We start from the raw sequence: 17,730 nt of genomic DNA on the forward strand, positions 1-17,730 counted from the left end.
CAGATACTGGGGCAAATAATGGGAGCTCATCCCATTTTGTCAGGGATGTCAAACTCGGTTTTATTGAGGGCCACATCAGGGTTGTGTTTGATCTTGGGGGGACGGGATGGGCGTGATGTCACTTGTGTTGGGGGTGCCTGTGGTGGCCTGAGCACTCTGCTAAAGAAAACAGGCTCCTGAGCTCCATTTTCATCTGTGATGGCCTCCTGCAACCCTTTGCCTGTGAAAACAGAGTTTGGGGAGGGGGGCACATGTGGACCTCCAGAGCTCCATATTTAATAGTAGAAGCACAGTGGGCAGGTCCTTCGCTGTTTCCAGGGTGGCCCTGCAGGACAGATCTAAGCACTCCCTGGGCTGGATTCAGCCTCCGGGCCTTGAGTTTAACACCCCTGCATTGTATGGAGCTCGGGTGTCGAACCCAGGCTGTCAACTGTCCATTTGAGGGTCTTTAACGGGTGAGCCATCGTGTCCCATACTTTATTGTAGTCATCCTTTAGGTGTGGTCTCTTGTAAATCACACAGAGAGTTGGTGGTTTAAAAATAAATGGATGGATGGATAAATATGGGTAATCTCACAATCATTCATTTAGTGTCCGCTCAAAATTAACACCACCATTGAAGAAATGTCTGTTTTTCACACTTATGACTGTTGTAACATATCCATGGACACGTGATCAAAATTTGGATGCTTGGCAACTGATTCATATTTATGATGGCTGCCGTGTCCTGGGGTCATGTGATCACCTTATGCAACATTCTGACAACCCAAATCAATGGGGAAGCTAGATTCACTTAACTAACTTAACAGCTGCAGTGATTCACTTAACTGTAGCAATAAAAGTCATAAAATGGGGCAAAACTCTCTCAACTGTCTTGCTTAGCAACAGAAATTTTGGACTCAATTATGGTTGAAAATTTAAGGGTACCTGTATTCCATATAGAATGGTAATTTGGATTGATGGTTATATATTTTGTAAAAAATATTTGTACATTTTGTTTTCTACCTTCACTTTCAGTTAAGGTTGGATTAGGCTGGAAGAAGAATTTTCTTTTAGGAAATTGGTCATTTTCTTTCTTCTCCTGTCTTTTTATTACATGGATAGTTGATAAGTTATTGTGGTTTGTTTGGGAATTAATTTTTAACAAGACCCCTTAAAACACTGCAGATAAGAATAGCTGGGCAATATTTCCATTTTAAAACTTATGTTTTTATATATCTGCATAATTTGAAATGGCTTACATGACCCTTTACTACAGCTAATGCTGCAGCAATGGGAAGTACCAGATTCACAGTCTCACTTGATCAGTTCTCAGAATAATCTACCATCTTCATTTATGATTGATCGTTTGACAAAATATAAGATATGAATGAAATAAGCTAAATGAGACCTATCAAATCCCTCTTTTTTCTGTCACAATTGCAGCAGCATCCTTTTGTGCTTAACAACATTATAAATTTATATCTAGCTATCTAGATCTCTATCAACTGTCTCTTTCTCTGTCTCTGCCTGTCTGCCTGCCTGTCTGTCTGTCTGTTTTTCTATCTATCTATCTATCTATCTATCTATCTATCTATCTATCGTGTTAAACTCGTGGACCAGGGCCAGATGCATCACATGCTGGCCATGCCTAACCCCGGTTTAACGAAGGGGGGAAAAGTGGAAATACATCACGTGACGACAGCATGTCATTGCGAGTTTGAAATCCCTGATCTATCTGTTCAATTTTCATGGCCGCCCATCTCAATCAAGGACTGGGCAGTTGTATGTGAAAAAACATTGGTATAATAATAGTTTAGAAATGAAAGAGATTTCATTATGGATTCTGCAATGCTGAATCTAGAAGAGGCCTTTATTATCTACTACCACCATTTAATGGTATGCTTCTGTGATGTTTAATTGGTATACTCCTATGATCATTTTTGTCTACGATGAGTCAGTTAGTCTCTCTCAAATTTATAAATTTATATTTACTTATAAAGGTGGCCCAGGCTCTGGGAAAGGAACCCAGTGTGAGAAATTAGCACAAAAGTATGGATTCATGCATCTGTCCGTAGAAGATCTGATCCAAAATGAGACAGCATCTGGAAGGAGTAAGAACGTCAGAGATATAACCGAGAGTGGTGAATTTATACCAGGGGTAAGATGTGATTCCAAAGTTAATGTAATCTCTTCAATGGGGGTGTGTATGGGAGGAGAGAAGGAAGAAGCTTGATTGGATGATATCAAAAATACCGTGTTTCTCCAACAATACGCCCCCCCCCAATAGGAAGTCCCAGCATGTTTTATAGGCATAAAATGAAATTAAGCCCCTCCCCCAAATTTAGGCCTATTTTAAAACACGCAAAATGAGGCGGAAGGGCAGGGGGCTTGCCATTAGGAGCGCCCCTCAGGCAGCCACCATGCCTTGCCACCAACCTCCCTACTCTCGCCAAGTACTTTTGCTGCAGGCTAGGTCAGCGGGCATACAGTATCGGCGTGGATGTCAGCCTTGGCGTCGGTGGGACACTTCATATGGGAGACCTTCTGCCACCATTGCTTTCCTTTCTGCCTGTGCCTCCATGGCATTTGGAGTGTCACTGTGGCATTTGGCGCTGGGCCGGCGAGGGCTCCTCCCTGCAACTGGAGCTCCACCAGAGCCACTCGGCTTCAGGAGCTCCTGTCGCCACCTTCCTGGGCATCGTTTGAAGGCAAAGCCCATTCTTTTATAAACGATGCCCTACTACGACAAAGCCTCCTCTGCCCGAGAGGGCAGCCCAACTCCACATGGGGAGGCGAATCTCCCGGGGCCGCAGCACAGGACCGGCCCACCCTGGGAGAAGCGCCCAGCCGCCATCCCTGCCTGGCATCAGGCAGAGCACAAAGACCCTCACCTGGGATGCCCTGTGCAGCTGACAGACGGGCCTTCCTGCCCGGCAACAGAGCTCTGGCCAAGGCAGTGGGCGCCTCCCTGCTGGGCCCTCCACTCATCCCGCCAGGGCCTAGCCGTTTTTTCGGGGCTCAAAAAAAAAAAAAAAGACCCGGCCTTATTATATGAGAAACACGGTAGATAGGTTCTTTCTCCAGAAATTTGTTTGAAGAACAATATGTATTAACTCAAAACTACCTGTTGTGTTTTAAAGAAAGCAAGGTAATAAGTGAAGCCCAATAACTTAGGTATCTTTGCTGCTCTCATTGAGACATTTTTAAAAAGGCTCCTTCAGCTGAATATATTTGTAAGAGATATGCTTGGTAATGTGCTCCAGTATTTAAAATAATTAGCTCTCAAGGGAGTACTGCCTTTCCCCCCCATTTTCTAGTTTTTCCCCGGTTGTAAATGTCTAGGTTAAGAGTCAGTAATGAAAGGGATTTTGGAATGCCTTCAATAGGTAAATTTGGTAAAATAGTGCATGCACATAAATGCACAAGATACTTGGAATAAGAACATATTAGGTTATGTCTCATTCTAAGGCACTTCAGCTTGCAGACCAGATGTTAAACTAAACTACTTTGCATTCTTCCATTAAGGATATTGTCACGGAGCTCTTAAAAGAAGCTATACTTGCCAATATGGAAAGCGCGAAGGGATTCTTGATTGATGGGTATCCCCAAGAGATTCAACAAGGAGAACAGTTTGAGAATGAGGTGAGCAATCACATCATGCAAAAGAAATTGCTGAGCGGTTGCTTGAATGCAAGATGTCCGTTCCTTCTTCAGGGAACCCTAAAAAAATGTTTGTTTGAAATCTTGAATCTATTGCCGAGTAATGTTGGCAAGACTGAATCAGTTGGATAACCTCCCTAATTATAAAACATTTTCCTCATCTAATTCTATTTTCTCCTGTCCAGTATTGTCTATTGAAAGGCTGATTTTTCCCCTGAACTTCATAGTCAACAAATATTACTGAGTTATGTTGTTGTCAACTTGCAGGACTTAAAAAGCTGCATTTGCTGCATTTCTACCTTTTGATGCAATATGTGCAAAGGTGATGTACACTCGAACTACACAAAGGATCAGTTTAAGAATGCCCTAATGCAGATACAATTTTAAAATGCAACATAATTTCCACACATTATCTGTTGTCTTAGAAACATCAGAAGTACCAAAGCTACTGGGTGAAAATGACATCTCTACTTCGCACACACTTTCAGTAACTACGCTTTCACATTGCTTATTAAAGTATTGGCATATTACTCTTCCCAGTAAAAGGGTGTTTGAGATGCTCTGGAGAGATAATTGCTAGGAAGATAGAATAGAGAGCATATTTCTAATTCTCTCTGAATAAATGAAAGCGTGAGAGCAATTAATAGGTTAGAACAGCATCACTATTTCAGCTTATATTATCCCCGCAGGACACCCAAAACAATGAAGTTGAACAGTGTGATCTAAGTCTAACAAACAAACAATGTGATCATAAACAAGAGCTAAAGTCGCCGTGAAGTATTTGGAGCTAAAATGGCCTAAGTGGAAAGTAGGGTTTTCTCCCATTTCCTAAAGGCCATTTCCTAAAGGTATGTGGGCTAAATGTGACTTATGAGCACAACTTTCAGTGGCTCAGGAACATCATAGGATTAGGATTGGGTTAGGCTCCTCCCTCGTGTATCTAGGGAATCAATGTCAATGATCGTAACAAGTGGAGGATGTAGTTCCTCAAATCCTGAGCCATTTAGGGTTTTAAACGGTAATATCAATACTTTAAATTGAGCTGTAAATAACCAGCGTAAATTCTCAGTATTGACATGATCCCTTTACTTTATTAATAGCTTAGCTGCAGTACTTTGACCTAATCAAGGGCTCCAGTCACTCTTTATGGATAGATCCATACAAAGTGCATCATAGTAGTCAGGATGTAATCAAGGGATGGGTAACCCTTGTCATATCTGATCACTTCAGAAATGGTCACAGATGACAGCCTAAACATAGTTTTGCAAAACACATTTCTTATCAGGTTTATCAACTAAATCCAGAAATCGCTAGTGGTCAGGGAGGAATTCCATTCTGTGAATTTGCCCTTTAAAGGAAATGCAGTTCCATATAGGAGAGACTGAACCCTAATCCTAAACCCCAATTTCCTACTAATTTAACAGCACCTTTGCCTTGCACTTAATCGTCTTTCATTTCTATAAATATGTTTACTAAAAAAGTGTGTGTGTGTGTGTGTGTGTGTGTGTGTGTGTGTGTATGTGTGTATATAGTATGGGTGTGTACCAGTGGTGGGATTCAAATATTTTTACTACTGGCTCTGTGGGCTTGGTTAGGTGGGTTTGTTTTTTAGACCTTCTGGGCCTCAGAGAAGCCTCGGTGTGGGGAGGCATTTTTGCTCCCAGAAGGATCCTCTGGGGCTCAGGAAGAAAATAAATGGAGCATCGGAGGGACACACTCCATTCTGGGACTTTCGTGGCCTCACAAGAGCCTCGGGGGGGGGGTTGCTCCCCGAAGGCTCCTCTGGGGCTCAGGAAGGCAAAAAATGGAGGGAGGCTGAGCCCCTCCCTCCATTTTTTGCCTTCCTGGGCCCCAGCAAGGGGAATCCTGGCACAGCTGATCGTATGAACAGCTGATTGTCAGGAGGGGAAAAAAGAGAAATACCTTAAGGGGCTAGCGTCAGGCAGGCGGGATGAGCAAGCATTGGGTGTGCGGGGCAAGCAAGCCAGCGGCAACCGGGTGACTGGGTTGGGAGCGTGGCCAGCCAGAACTTACTACCAGTTCAGCGACCCAGGCCAAATCCTTGCTACTAGTTCGCCTGATCTGGTGCGAACCCGCTGAATACCACCACTGGTGTGTGCATATATGAAAATAGCAAAGCTACTTCATTTTAAATGGAAATCTCTGCATTAATTTAATACTGGTTGGTGTTTATGCATCCTGCCAAACCATGGTTTATTTAAACATAAAGCAACAATTGTCTGAGTTGCAGAAAATCATATTTAGATTACCACAGATTACAAATAAAGATCATTGATTAAACCTTTAAAATCTACATTACTATAATTTATATCACACTATTCTAAAGTTCAAATACAATACAAGGTATGAATTTAAATAATAGATTATACCTAGACAATCACCTTGAGCTTTTAAAAAAGAACCTATTTAATTTTTGCTTCTGGAAAACATTCAACTGTAAATGGATGTGTAATTTAGACAATTTCTAACATGTTTTTAAAAATTATTTTTGCTTACTGTATTTCCTTATATAAAATTTTATTGTCATGACAGAGGCTTAACTTTCAAAATGTCTCTTGGGATTAAGCTTCAGACATATTTGTTACTAACTATAAATAGACTTGCTGTGCATATAAACTTTGACATGGAATCTCAAGTGAATACAATCAAATTTAGACAGATGGTCTCAAATGTTTTTGTTGTTTGGATCAGTCAAAGTGGAAATTAGGTTCAACTTAAAGAATGACGTTCAAAGATCTATTTTTTAAATCCCCATATATGTTGAACCTAGCTGCTGTCTAGATCAGTGGTCGCCAACTGGTGGGCTGTGGCCCACTGGTGGGCCTTGAGAAAATGTTGGTGGGCCGCAGAGAAATCTCACCCCCAGAGCACCTCCCCAAAGTAATTAATCCAGGCTGCGCAGAAACACAAGGCTGCACAGCCTACATGGCCTGCAGAAACCCTCCCCGCCCACTCACTCCTTACTCAGCAAACTTGTCTGCTAAATTGCTACTTTTCCTTTTTCCAGCCATTATCTGTTCTGCTGTGCTGGAAGATTTAGATTAGCTAGGAAGCAGGAAATGGTTGGATTTCTTGCTTTCTAGCTAAGCACAGCCGAACCTCCCTTAGGACTGAAGGTTTGCTTGCAAGCAAATTCAGTGCAGACTCATGACAAGCAAATTTGAGAGACTGAGCTAGCTGATGGCAGATAGATAGATCACTGAATGATTCTGTGAGCAACTCAATCTGCCTGCTTTGCCTGATTTTGGGTAAAAGTTGCTTTTTTTAATAAAAAATTAAATATTTACATACATGGTGTTTTGTGAGTTAATTTTGTGAGTTTGCTTGCTAGCAAATTTTATGAGTTTGCTTGCAAGGAAATTTTATGGGACAGACTAAGCTAGCCAATGGCAGATTTCTGAATGAATCTGGTATTCTGTGAGCAACTCAATCTGCCTGCCTGCTTTGCCTGATTTTGGGTAAAAGTTGCTCTTTTTTATAAAAAAAAATCAATATTTATATAAATATTTATAATATTTACATACAAGCCATGCCCAGCCAGTCACATGACCACCAAGCCACACCCACAAATTAGGCCATTCCCACAGAACCAGTTAGTGGTCCCTGGGATCTAAAATTATGAGTTTGGGGGTCCCTGAGGTCCAAAAGGTTGGTGACTCCTGGTCTAGATGGTTCTTTTTCTCTTGTAGAGAGAAAAGTTTTAAGAAGTGGAAGATTACCTTATGAGTCCTCCTTCATTCTTTCTCAGGCCGAATAATAATTGCCTGGATTTGTTTCTACAAATTGCCTCTAGTTATGAGGATGCATTCCATAGGATATTAACATAAGAGCAAATGGCTCTTGGCGCTCAAACCCACTGGAGACCACTATTTTACAGGATGCTCATGAAGAGCTGCCATTCAAAACACTCATGGGCTATCTCCTATTCTCTTCTCTGGAGACCTTTGAACAATTTCTATACTCACCATTCTTTCATTGGACATAGTGGTTGCAATTTCTGCTCATTCACAGAGACATTTTCACTAAGCCATGATTTATCAGAAGTTGTCCCTAGGCACACAAAGTTGAAGCTTAATTCATGTATAACCATTCTACAAATAAATGGAGATAGTCATCTTTCTTAGCCCAAACAGGGACTGTTTGGGACTGTTTTATGGACAGTCCCAAAAGAATGAATAATTTTAGGGATTATCTGGCAACTCTGATCTATGGTAAGTGTGACTATACTGTATCTTCAATATAAATTTCTACTCTTGTGTTTCATGAATTTAATTTGCAATTTATGAAATAAAAGAGAATGATTAAAGGTCATTTAAAACAGTTGCCTCCCCAAAGTAGTTCTGGATCTAACTTCACCTGCCTTCCTAAAATTGTCAACAAACCTGGGGCTGTAATGCAATGTAAATTTCTCTGCTCCTTTCACTACCACAAATTAACTGGAATTAGGAAATGGAAAGAAAAAAAAAACAAGGAGAATGCCCAATACTAAAGAGGAAAACTGTTTGAAGAGGTTGAAAAAAACAACAACCATCCCAACATCCTTCATTGCAATGCAAGAATTCTACCAGAAAAGCTGAACTGCTTTGGAGATATTTCCAACATTGAATGACTCCTGGGATCATTAATTTTATATTGTTATTTTAGATTATGAAATAATGATTTCTTTTCTAAGCCCAGACATTGTAATGCTGCAAACATTTAATTGCTTTTTCAATCAATGGTTGCATTGCAGGAACTCTGGAGAACAAAAACAGATCCATGTGTTTCAGTAAAATAATTTCCCTGCTAAGATAGAATGTGTAGTTTTAATTTCTGGTATAGTGGTGCCACCTTGTGTCGTGTATGAACAGCATTAAGTTCTCCTCTCCAATATCACCTTGTAGTACTTACCTTTTTTTCTCTACCACCCACCTTTTTTTGTTTGGATAGATATAATTTGGGGAGATACATGTTTAAACTAATGATACTAAAAATTTAACAAAGGTATTTGCTCATGACAACATATCTTAAGCAAAGTGAATGTCTCCTTCACAGAGAGACAAAATCCAGAGAGGTTGGTTTTTTTTAAAAAAAACCTTAACTGGAAGAACAATGCAGCCATGGGTGAACTGTTTTTCAAAGAGTTTATAATCTCATCATGAAAATACTTCTTTGTTTTGTCATGATTCACGTTAAATAGACACCAGAATCAGCTTTACAAACAGCACTTAAAAGACTTTCTCAGTTATTATTGTTGTGTGTATATGAAATATTTTTGAGGCATAACAAACCTATACAATGGGAGTTTCATAATGTCAGTTTTAAAAGATTTTTAACATTTCCAACCTAACTTTTGGTGTGGCACACAGGAATAAAACTGTGAAAAAGGAAAAAGGCTTAAAACCCCTAAAGGGTTTTAAACATACAATTATATGCATAGAAGTTTTTGTTTATATAACTTGTATAAACAGGAGAAACTTCCTTTGAGCTTCATGAAACTAGAATTAAACTGAATGACAGGGTTTAGTTCTACTTCCTCAAAAAAACTTTTCTTTGTATCCCATACTTCTGTGTACTTTTATGTGGCACCTAGAGATGCACATAAATATTTACATGTGTCTGAAGTGGTGTAGGATATCCTGCTAAGCAGGGGGTTGGACTAGAAGACCTCCAACTTCCAACTATGTTATTCTATTCTATTATTTAATAAAATAATTACAGGATGGTAAAGCAATCGTTATTATTACCATATATCAGCCTACCCTGCAACGTAAGTTTATTTTGAAGCAATGGGATTGAAGCAATGACTTTAAGGCTTATGCAATCATGCCTAAACCATCCTGGAGCCTATAGTTTTCTTGCTCCTTAAAAAAAGCTGTGGATAAAGGCACAGGCAATAAGTCTATATCTTATGTACAGACCCATGTATTCAGTTACCTTATTCCTACAAGGAAGAAAATTATACTGAACTAATTTAATCAGAAAGGGGACAGTTTAAAAAAAGTGAAAAACTTATGTCATTTATTTTCTCCATTTCTTCAGATTGGTGAGCCCTCTCTGGTACTCTGCATGGATTGTTCTTCTAAGACTATGAGTACTCGCCTTCTGCAAAAAAGTCAGTGCCTTGAGGATAATGGTGAAGCTATCATGAAATGCATCGAAGCTTACTATAAAACAGCTGAGCCATTAATTGCATATTATGAAAACACAACCCCACTTTTTAAGGTAGATTGCCTTGATTTTCTACTTGATCTATCTTCTATTTATGTGGTAATGTTTTAAAGAGATAATTCACTTGTGTCATAAATGTTCTGACGTTGTAAGTCCTCTCACTCAATTTCTACCATTGAGAAGAAAGTTTTTTTTTTTTTTGAGTCACAATTGCATGTTAGCATATCCCTGTAAATATCACAGGGAAATCTAGAAAAGACTAAAAATTAAAGTGAATTATATTTTGTCTGATCGTTATGTATAAAGTGGCCAGAAACAAAGAGAAAAAAAAATCTAAGGAAAAGAACATGTCACAGATAAACTATATTCTGGTAGAGCAAAATTCCCTGAGGATGGGCTCCACCATGATTCCAAAAACCACAGAAGAAATCTTTTGCAACATTATCCTGGGACACATATATTTGCTTTATTTGTCAGATAAACTATGTTTGACTTAGATCCTTTTCTTTAGTCAGTGTTTTCATCTTCATATGTTGACAGGTCATGTTTTGGGATGACTGATTAGTTGGCTAGTAGCCATATTTTTATTCCTCAAATATCATAAAAGAGCAGAAAGGTTCTTACATTCCTCTCTGCTTTCCAGTCTTGGAGTTGATGCCCCCAATATATGTGGCAAGTTAAAAGCAGAAAAGACCACAGAGCTAAAGCGTTGTTCTGATTTCTGGGGAGCCTCTCTAGGATTTTTTCTTTTTTCTTTTTTTTAAAAAACAAGTTTTATTGATTTTACAAACAAACAAACAAAACAAAACATCATTAAACATTAAAAACATAAAACCTCTTTCCATTGTAAATCTTTACAAGGCAGGTAACACATTGTTTTATATCACATACTTATAATTTATCCCATTTCCATATAAACACGTAAATTCCCTTTACCAAATTCCACATTGTTTCTCTTTAATCATTATTCAATCATATTTCCTTTCTGATTTATCTGCTATCCAGTCATCAACTTTATATTTCCCTCTGGCTTGTTTATAATTATTCTCATCTAGTCTTCCTCCGAGGTTTTATTATTTAATTCTTAATTAAACACACACACATAAGACATAGACATAAAAACATAAAACTTTCTTCTAGAAAGTAACTTGGCCCCAGATTACCTCTTTTTGTATGGACTTCAATTGAATTCGTGCTCTTCTTATATACCATTACCTATCTTGTTTACCATTCTATATCTATTATATAACTCCTCTCCACTTTTCCCTCATCTTAATTCTGTTTTATATATTTAATCTTGCTTTAAAGAAAAATATTTTTATATCTTTTGTCCATTTCTCCATTTACATCTGTCTCATTTCCAATATAAAAAAGAATAGTTTCCCCTGGAATCACTAATCAGAGTATGATGCCTTTCTATCATTCCCCTAAATTAAAATTTAAAATAACACCTAAATCCCAATCAGATTCTGCTTAGTACATTCTACTATTTCAAAAACCAATACTACAATAATAAATCCATAACAGTCAACACATTAATCCATTAAACTCTATATTTAAACTAATATTTTAAACATTCCCTTTAGTGTTTTATTAAAACTTAAAATCATTCATTATTAAACATTTTAAAGTTATACCTTAATATTTTAGTCTTTTATTAGATCTTAAAAAATTCTGATTATCTACTTATAATACGAATACCACTATTACAATACTCATGTGTACTTTGCAGAATCCCCCTTTTTTTTAAGAAAAAAAAAAGCCATACATTACCCATTATCCCTAAAAATTTTTTTCTTTTCTCCATCTTGTTTTGTACCTTTGTAACTTTTTTCCCCCTTTCCCCTTTCCTTCTTAGCCCGCCTAAACTTTTTACCCCCTCCTCTCCAGACCTCTGCCTTCTTGGTTTCCCCTTTCTGTTGCATTCCTCTTTCCTTTTGCTTTCTAGCATTCTGTTGTTTTTGCATCTTATTTTTCTCTTTCATAAATATTTTTTTATTTCTTAAGTCCTTCCTTTTCGCTCCTCTCTTTCTCCTTTCTTTCTTAGTCACACCATTTAGTTCATTAAAAATGGCTTCTTCTTCCTCGGCTTCTTCCAGCTGTTGTTTAATTTGCTGACACATGACAAGCGCCATATCTAGGAAACAAAGGGCTTCTCCCATAACATCTTTGCCTTCTTTCCTTATTTTTAAATATTGTTTTTTTAGTTCATCAAGAGATAGAGCCATTTTAAACTGTTTCTTCTTCTTTTTCTGTATCCTCTTCTTATTGTTAAGCCAATCAGTTATTTCCAAACTTAAAACAGTTCCCAAATGTCCCAAAATCCCGAAGTCATCAAACAGTCCAGGCAGAGTACAAACTTCTTCTTTTTACAATTTCTCTTCCAGGGGTGAAGTCAAATTAGGGAAAGAAAAAACATCCAGTCTGTGCTTTAAATCTTTTTTACAATTAATTTCTATTCTCTTTATCTTTAAGGCATCTCCTCCAGCAAAGTCTTAGAATAAATTTTTTTTTCCAAGCCTCTCCCTTCCCACTTATAACAAAGGAGTTTAGGTTTTACCTTCTATTAAAAAGCAGGTTTTCCTTCTCCATTTGTTAATTCCATAAGGGAGGGAGAGTAACTTTCCCTTTTCATCACTTTTCTTCGCCGCTGAAAACATCAATCGGGAACATTATAGCGTCCAGAAAAAAGCCAATACTTTCCCAGGTGTTGAATATGTCCTTAAGGTCCCAGTTCGACCAAGAAAAAAACTGTCGTTTTAAAACTCCTTCTTCTTCCTCCTGCACATTCTTTATCCAGTTGCCGGCTTCTTCATGGTGGCCATTAAGATCGCCGCTCCACCGTCTTGAGAGAAGGGGGTTATTGCCGGCTGGGGAGGGGGTTTGCGATACCCCTCAATCCCTGTCCGGATCCCCCCTATCTTCAGCTGCCCCAACAGGGCAGCCTTAGCCTCCAAATCCGTCAGGATCGGAGGCACCAAGGCGGCTAGCACAGCAGGGATCGCGGAGAAACGCGAATCCCTGCTGTCACCGAAGCCGACAAACCGGAAGTCCCCTAGGATTTTTTCTTTATGGTGAATCTGAGAAGGGTCAGTTAACCTCAAGGAAATAGTTCATCTAAATGTGTGGCAGTGGGGCTGTACTGGATGTCCAGAGTGGCTAGTTTAATTTCAAGCAAGACTTCTGGATCTTGGACATGTCAGGTTCCCTTGTCATCTGGAAAGGACAGATGCAAAATTCTCCCGTATAATTCTCTGGAATTAATGCAATAATTACAACCCATAAGGGAGGATAGAAAAACAAGAATGTTGTACCATGAAAATAGAGTATTCTCAGGATCAGCCTGACTCATATATTCTGTGAAAATTTGAGAAATGGCAGATGATTTGCCATTTCACTAAATTTAAATACATTGAAATTGAAAAAAAAACCTTAATCATGAGTGTAACACTCATTGTTTTCATTATGAAGTGTGATGTAATCTAGAATAAGTCCAGCCTTTGGGTTTGAAATACATTTCTGTAAAACATAGCACATGCTACCTGTTGTTCCAATACATTTGAGTGAAATTTATTTGGCATTTATTTTAGATTATAAATGATTTGGCAATTCAGTCTCCCTTTATTTTCCTCTTCTACTATTTAAAACTCTTAATTAGAATAATTTCTTTAATTAAAGTTTTTAAATATGCCCTTTTGCAAATTTTCTCACACTTACACCAAAATCCCCAACTCTGGCATGTATTTAATAGAAGATTAGGAACATAGCTACTTACTATACTTATTGCTGGTTATTATTTAGGCTATATTATGCAATTCTATTATTATAAATAACAAAAAAAATAGTAAATTGCCTCTATTGCCTTTTTCTTTTTTGCTCTTACTGAAATAATTTGTGTACTCAGGCCTTTCATATAGAATAGCAAAGTCAAAATGCCTTCAGATATTGAAAGATTATCTCCATATTGAGATTTAGTGGTTCTCACTTGAAAATGCTCAGCGTGAAACATAGAAAGCATTGGCTGCCAAAACACTTAAGAACTGATTGCTTAAGATTCACACTTCTTCCTCCCCAGTATGTTTTTCACTTTGGATGTTTTATATGAAGAGCTGGGTTTTTCCCCCCCAAAGCAAATTAAAATCTAAGAAGAAAAACACATACTGGGAAAAAATGGGAGTAATCATCTCAGTTCTTGTTGCCACTGCAGGAACTTACAAACTATGGCCTAGAACAGAGGTTCTCAACCGGTTTCATTTCAAGGTACAGATCTCCTCATAGGTAGAACTTTTGGCCCACAGAACAGAAATTCTGTGGTGTCAGAGGTTGCATAAAGAGAAATAGAGGAAGTCTAGTGATATCATGGGAAGTGGGGTTCTGGCTGATATAGCATACCTGTGGATATTTTGCAACACATTTTACTGCCCTAGATGCTCACATCGATTTTCTGGTTGCCTGCAAAGGTTTGTTCATGCTATAGCATGTGTTAAATATTTTGTACATCCCCTAAATTAGCAGGTTGGCCTTCAACAAACCGATCCTAAGCCACTTTCTCTTTTAAGATTTTTTTTACTGTAATATTATAAAGACTTGGCTGGTGCATGTTGCTTGAATTTTACTTGTGGTCAGTCAGTTTTATTTCTTTTCTGACAAGAGATGCAACCTGACAAAATATTCAACGGCATGCTTTCCTAGACATGAGCCAATATTGTTTCTAAGCAAGGATTCTAACTTCTCTTCCTGGTTTTCCACTTCTTTTCCATCCAATATTCAAATTAATGGCTGAATTTACTTAGGCATAATGGGACCTGATAGAAGAGAGTACCTGCAATTCGGAGTTAAGCTGTGAGATCCTCAGTGCTCTCTGAGCTTATAGGCTTTCTTGCCAACATTTCATTACCAAATTAGGTAACATCATCAGTGCACTAGTCTTACCTGAAATGAAACGTCTGCAAGAAAATCCACCAAGCTCAGAGAACATCAAGGACACCATAAAAGTCCTTGTTTTGAGTATTGCATTTGTTTCTTCAAGAATGCTATTGTTTTTAATTCTTCAGCCTTGGCTACAATGGTTATTGAGTCTGGGAAGTTTGGGAAGCATCTAATTATGTAAGGCTGCTGTTGTCCTTTACTATGTGAGATGAATCTTAAAGGAGAAATTAACTTGTATGTATGTTTTTGTTTAAATAGATAAATGCAGAAGGAACACCAGAGGAAGTTTTTCTTGAGATATGCACTTCAATCAATACTTTTCTGAAGAAGGAATAGCATCACTTTCAAAATTTAATGTAGTGGCAGTGCTGTAACACATACATGCATAGTGTCCTTTACAAATGCTGTTCAAAGAAAGAGCTGCTGCCTTGAAAGATTAATGCATGTTGTAAACATTGTAAAAATCTTTGTAACTTAAATGGTACCGTAATGATACATGTGTACTTTATATGGCCTATGACAGTTTGCAGTTCACAGGTTTAAAAAAGCCAGCATGATATAAACAGCAGCTGAGTTTTATAGAACACACACATTCTTCATTTCACTACAAGACATACTATAGTCAAGCACAGTATTCCCTGTCAGTAGAAGTGCTGTAACAGTGAATTTGCTGCTGAACCCAAATCAATTTTTGAGGCTATTTAAGCTTGCTTTTTTTGTAGTGCTGAACAGTCTGTTTTCTGTCATTTTCTTTTACAAGAACATGTCTGCAATTTAGTTTGCAATCATTTACACACCAGATAGTGGAATTGAGAGACTCACAAAAAGAAGCGTGATTTGCAATACATGAACCAAATGTGAAATAACTGTGATTGCAAGACCAGCTGCTGTATCCATCGTACAAATATCCTATGTAGTTATGGTTTGAAAGATTTTTGATTTACAATGCTAACAGAGGGATAGTGTCTGCAGAAAAGGAAAAAAAGTGCCAAATATTGCTTATATCCTTAAGATGGATAGATTTAGAGTTCATCATGGCAGTGTCTGAATATAAAAAAATTAACGTGCATTTCAAAAGACTACAGGCAATAATTGTCTCTATGTACTGATTGCTGTGACAGCTACATATAGCAATTATCAGCTTTAAATCTTTTAATTTGCTTGGCATTTAACATGATGGGAAATTTAAGACGTAAATGAGCAGTGTTAAATTCAGATTTTCACTTTCCACATGCGTGTATGCAGACACACCCACTTCTTGATGACTGAAATAACCGAGGTTTTTTTGGAATGTTGATCAACAGACAAGAAAAATTTACAGTCTGTACAGCTGCCTCCTTTTCTTTGGCTGTCCACTATTTTTTCTTGCATGCTAGATCCTATCAACAGTTGCATTATCAACAAGCAATTCAGCAAATTTGTATTTTTCAACCTACTACTCTTGTATGAAAAGGTAATAAAAATAAAATGTATGGACAAATGTTAAGGGTAATCAGATTTACTCTTCGTATTTAAGGCTCCTGCAAAACAAATAGGTATCCAATCCAAAGGCACATAAAAACATTTTCACTTAATTGGGTGCAGAGTTTTGAATTTCGAAAACTTTTATGGTTGTGTGGTTATGAGCATCCCTTTCAGGTCTTTTTGATGATAGTCGCCCACTAAGAAACTGCACTTTCAAAACAAGAGTGTTGTATTTAAAGACAAAATTCGACAGAAATCTCAAAAAATATTAACATTTAAAACTACAAGTTTGAACTGTTTGACAAGAACCATATAAAAATCAGGTTTGCACTTTGAGCAAGAACCCTAAAATCTCTACACTAAGGGCAGTGGGAAACAAGATTTTAAATTCAAAGGGCAGTTGAAACTTTGCTGAAAATGTATCAAAACAATCTTTATTATGGTCATAGACCAGCATAAGGAGGATAGGGTACAGTCAATTGCTGAAAACGTGTAACATATAGTTTCTCACTTCTGAAAAGCAATGTATAGTCAGAAGTCTGTCTGGAAAAACAGCTTTTATCAATGAAAATTTCGGAGACAACCATCTGCTTTTTCCAGTAAGAATTTAGATTTGTAAAGCCAGGAAAACATGTTTTGAACAATTGAGAATGAAGGAATGAGATAATTATCATTGGCTTGCCACATAAATTTGCTTGGAATGTATATGGCTTACTCTGGAATCAGTGTTTGCCTTAAGGAGTTGTGGAAAACACTCTGAAGCTAAAATTATGTCCCCAAATATCCTATTTCAGGGAGAGACTGCAAGATAGAGGTTAGAATGGGCCATTTCATTGAAAGTCGATTATTTTCCAAAAGGGAATGCTTTCCACATTGGAAAGTTTTAACTTTAGAACATTTTTCACCTCTAGAGGCTTGTTTATAGAAAAACCTAAACTCAGTATGATCACCTGAACCAATCTTCTATCTAAAGGAGATAGAAAATGAGTACTTAGAACATGCCCATATGACAAACCTGGAATATGTTAACAAACCTAATGCTGTATCAGAAAGTAGCATCTGGGTGCAGAGAATATATAAACTGATAATTTGAAATAGATCTGCATTAGATACTCATTTTCCAAAGCATTACAATTTTGCTACCATTTATGAGAAAAGTGAAATACATCAGGTATATGGTTTTATATTATATATATTCTGATTTATTAAATTTCTCAAGAATGAGATATGTTTACAGACGATGTCATTAAGAAATGATACTGCATCATCTATTCATTAAAAATGCTTCAACTCCTCTAACAGAAAGTGAGTATACCTAAACAAAATGTGAAAATTAATACTGAAATTAAGCTCAAATTAATGCTGTTATTAAACGAGCCAGCCAACTCCTTGTTAGTTACTGCTGTAGTTTAATTTAAACACATATACTAAATTACTTCCAAAATTCAAGTTTTTTTTTTAAAGCAAGTGGAAATCTAATACAGTTAAAATAAGTCGCATTTCCGGATCACAACTTACACATGTT

At 37.5% G+C, this 17,730-nt stretch overlaps 1 protein-coding gene across 1 annotated transcript in view; it reads left to right on the top strand.

Moving 5' to 3' along the window:
• Positions 1-16,227, top strand: part of AK5 (adenylate kinase 5) — a 135,884-nt gene extending 119,657 nt beyond the window's left edge. Inside the window, exons 11-14 of the mRNA XM_026700200.2 lie at positions 1,982-2,139; positions 3,507-3,623; positions 9,684-9,866; positions 15,000-16,227. Coding sequence (XP_026555985.2) covers positions 1,982-2,139; positions 3,507-3,623; positions 9,684-9,866; positions 15,000-15,077 — 536 coding nt within the window. The 3' untranslated portion in view covers positions 15,078-16,227. The remainder of the gene's footprint in view (positions 1-1,981; positions 2,140-3,506; positions 3,624-9,683; positions 9,867-14,999) is intronic.
• The last annotated feature ends 1,503 nt before the right edge of the window (positions 16,228-17,730 follow it).

The sequence above is a fragment of the Pseudonaja textilis genome, chromosome 3, assembly GCF_049901715.1.
Source record: "Pseudonaja textilis isolate UNSWEBS1 chromosome 3, rPseTex1.2, whole genome shotgun sequence".
NCBI classification, from domain to species: domain Eukaryota; kingdom Metazoa; phylum Chordata; class Lepidosauria; order Squamata; family Elapidae; genus Pseudonaja; species Pseudonaja textilis.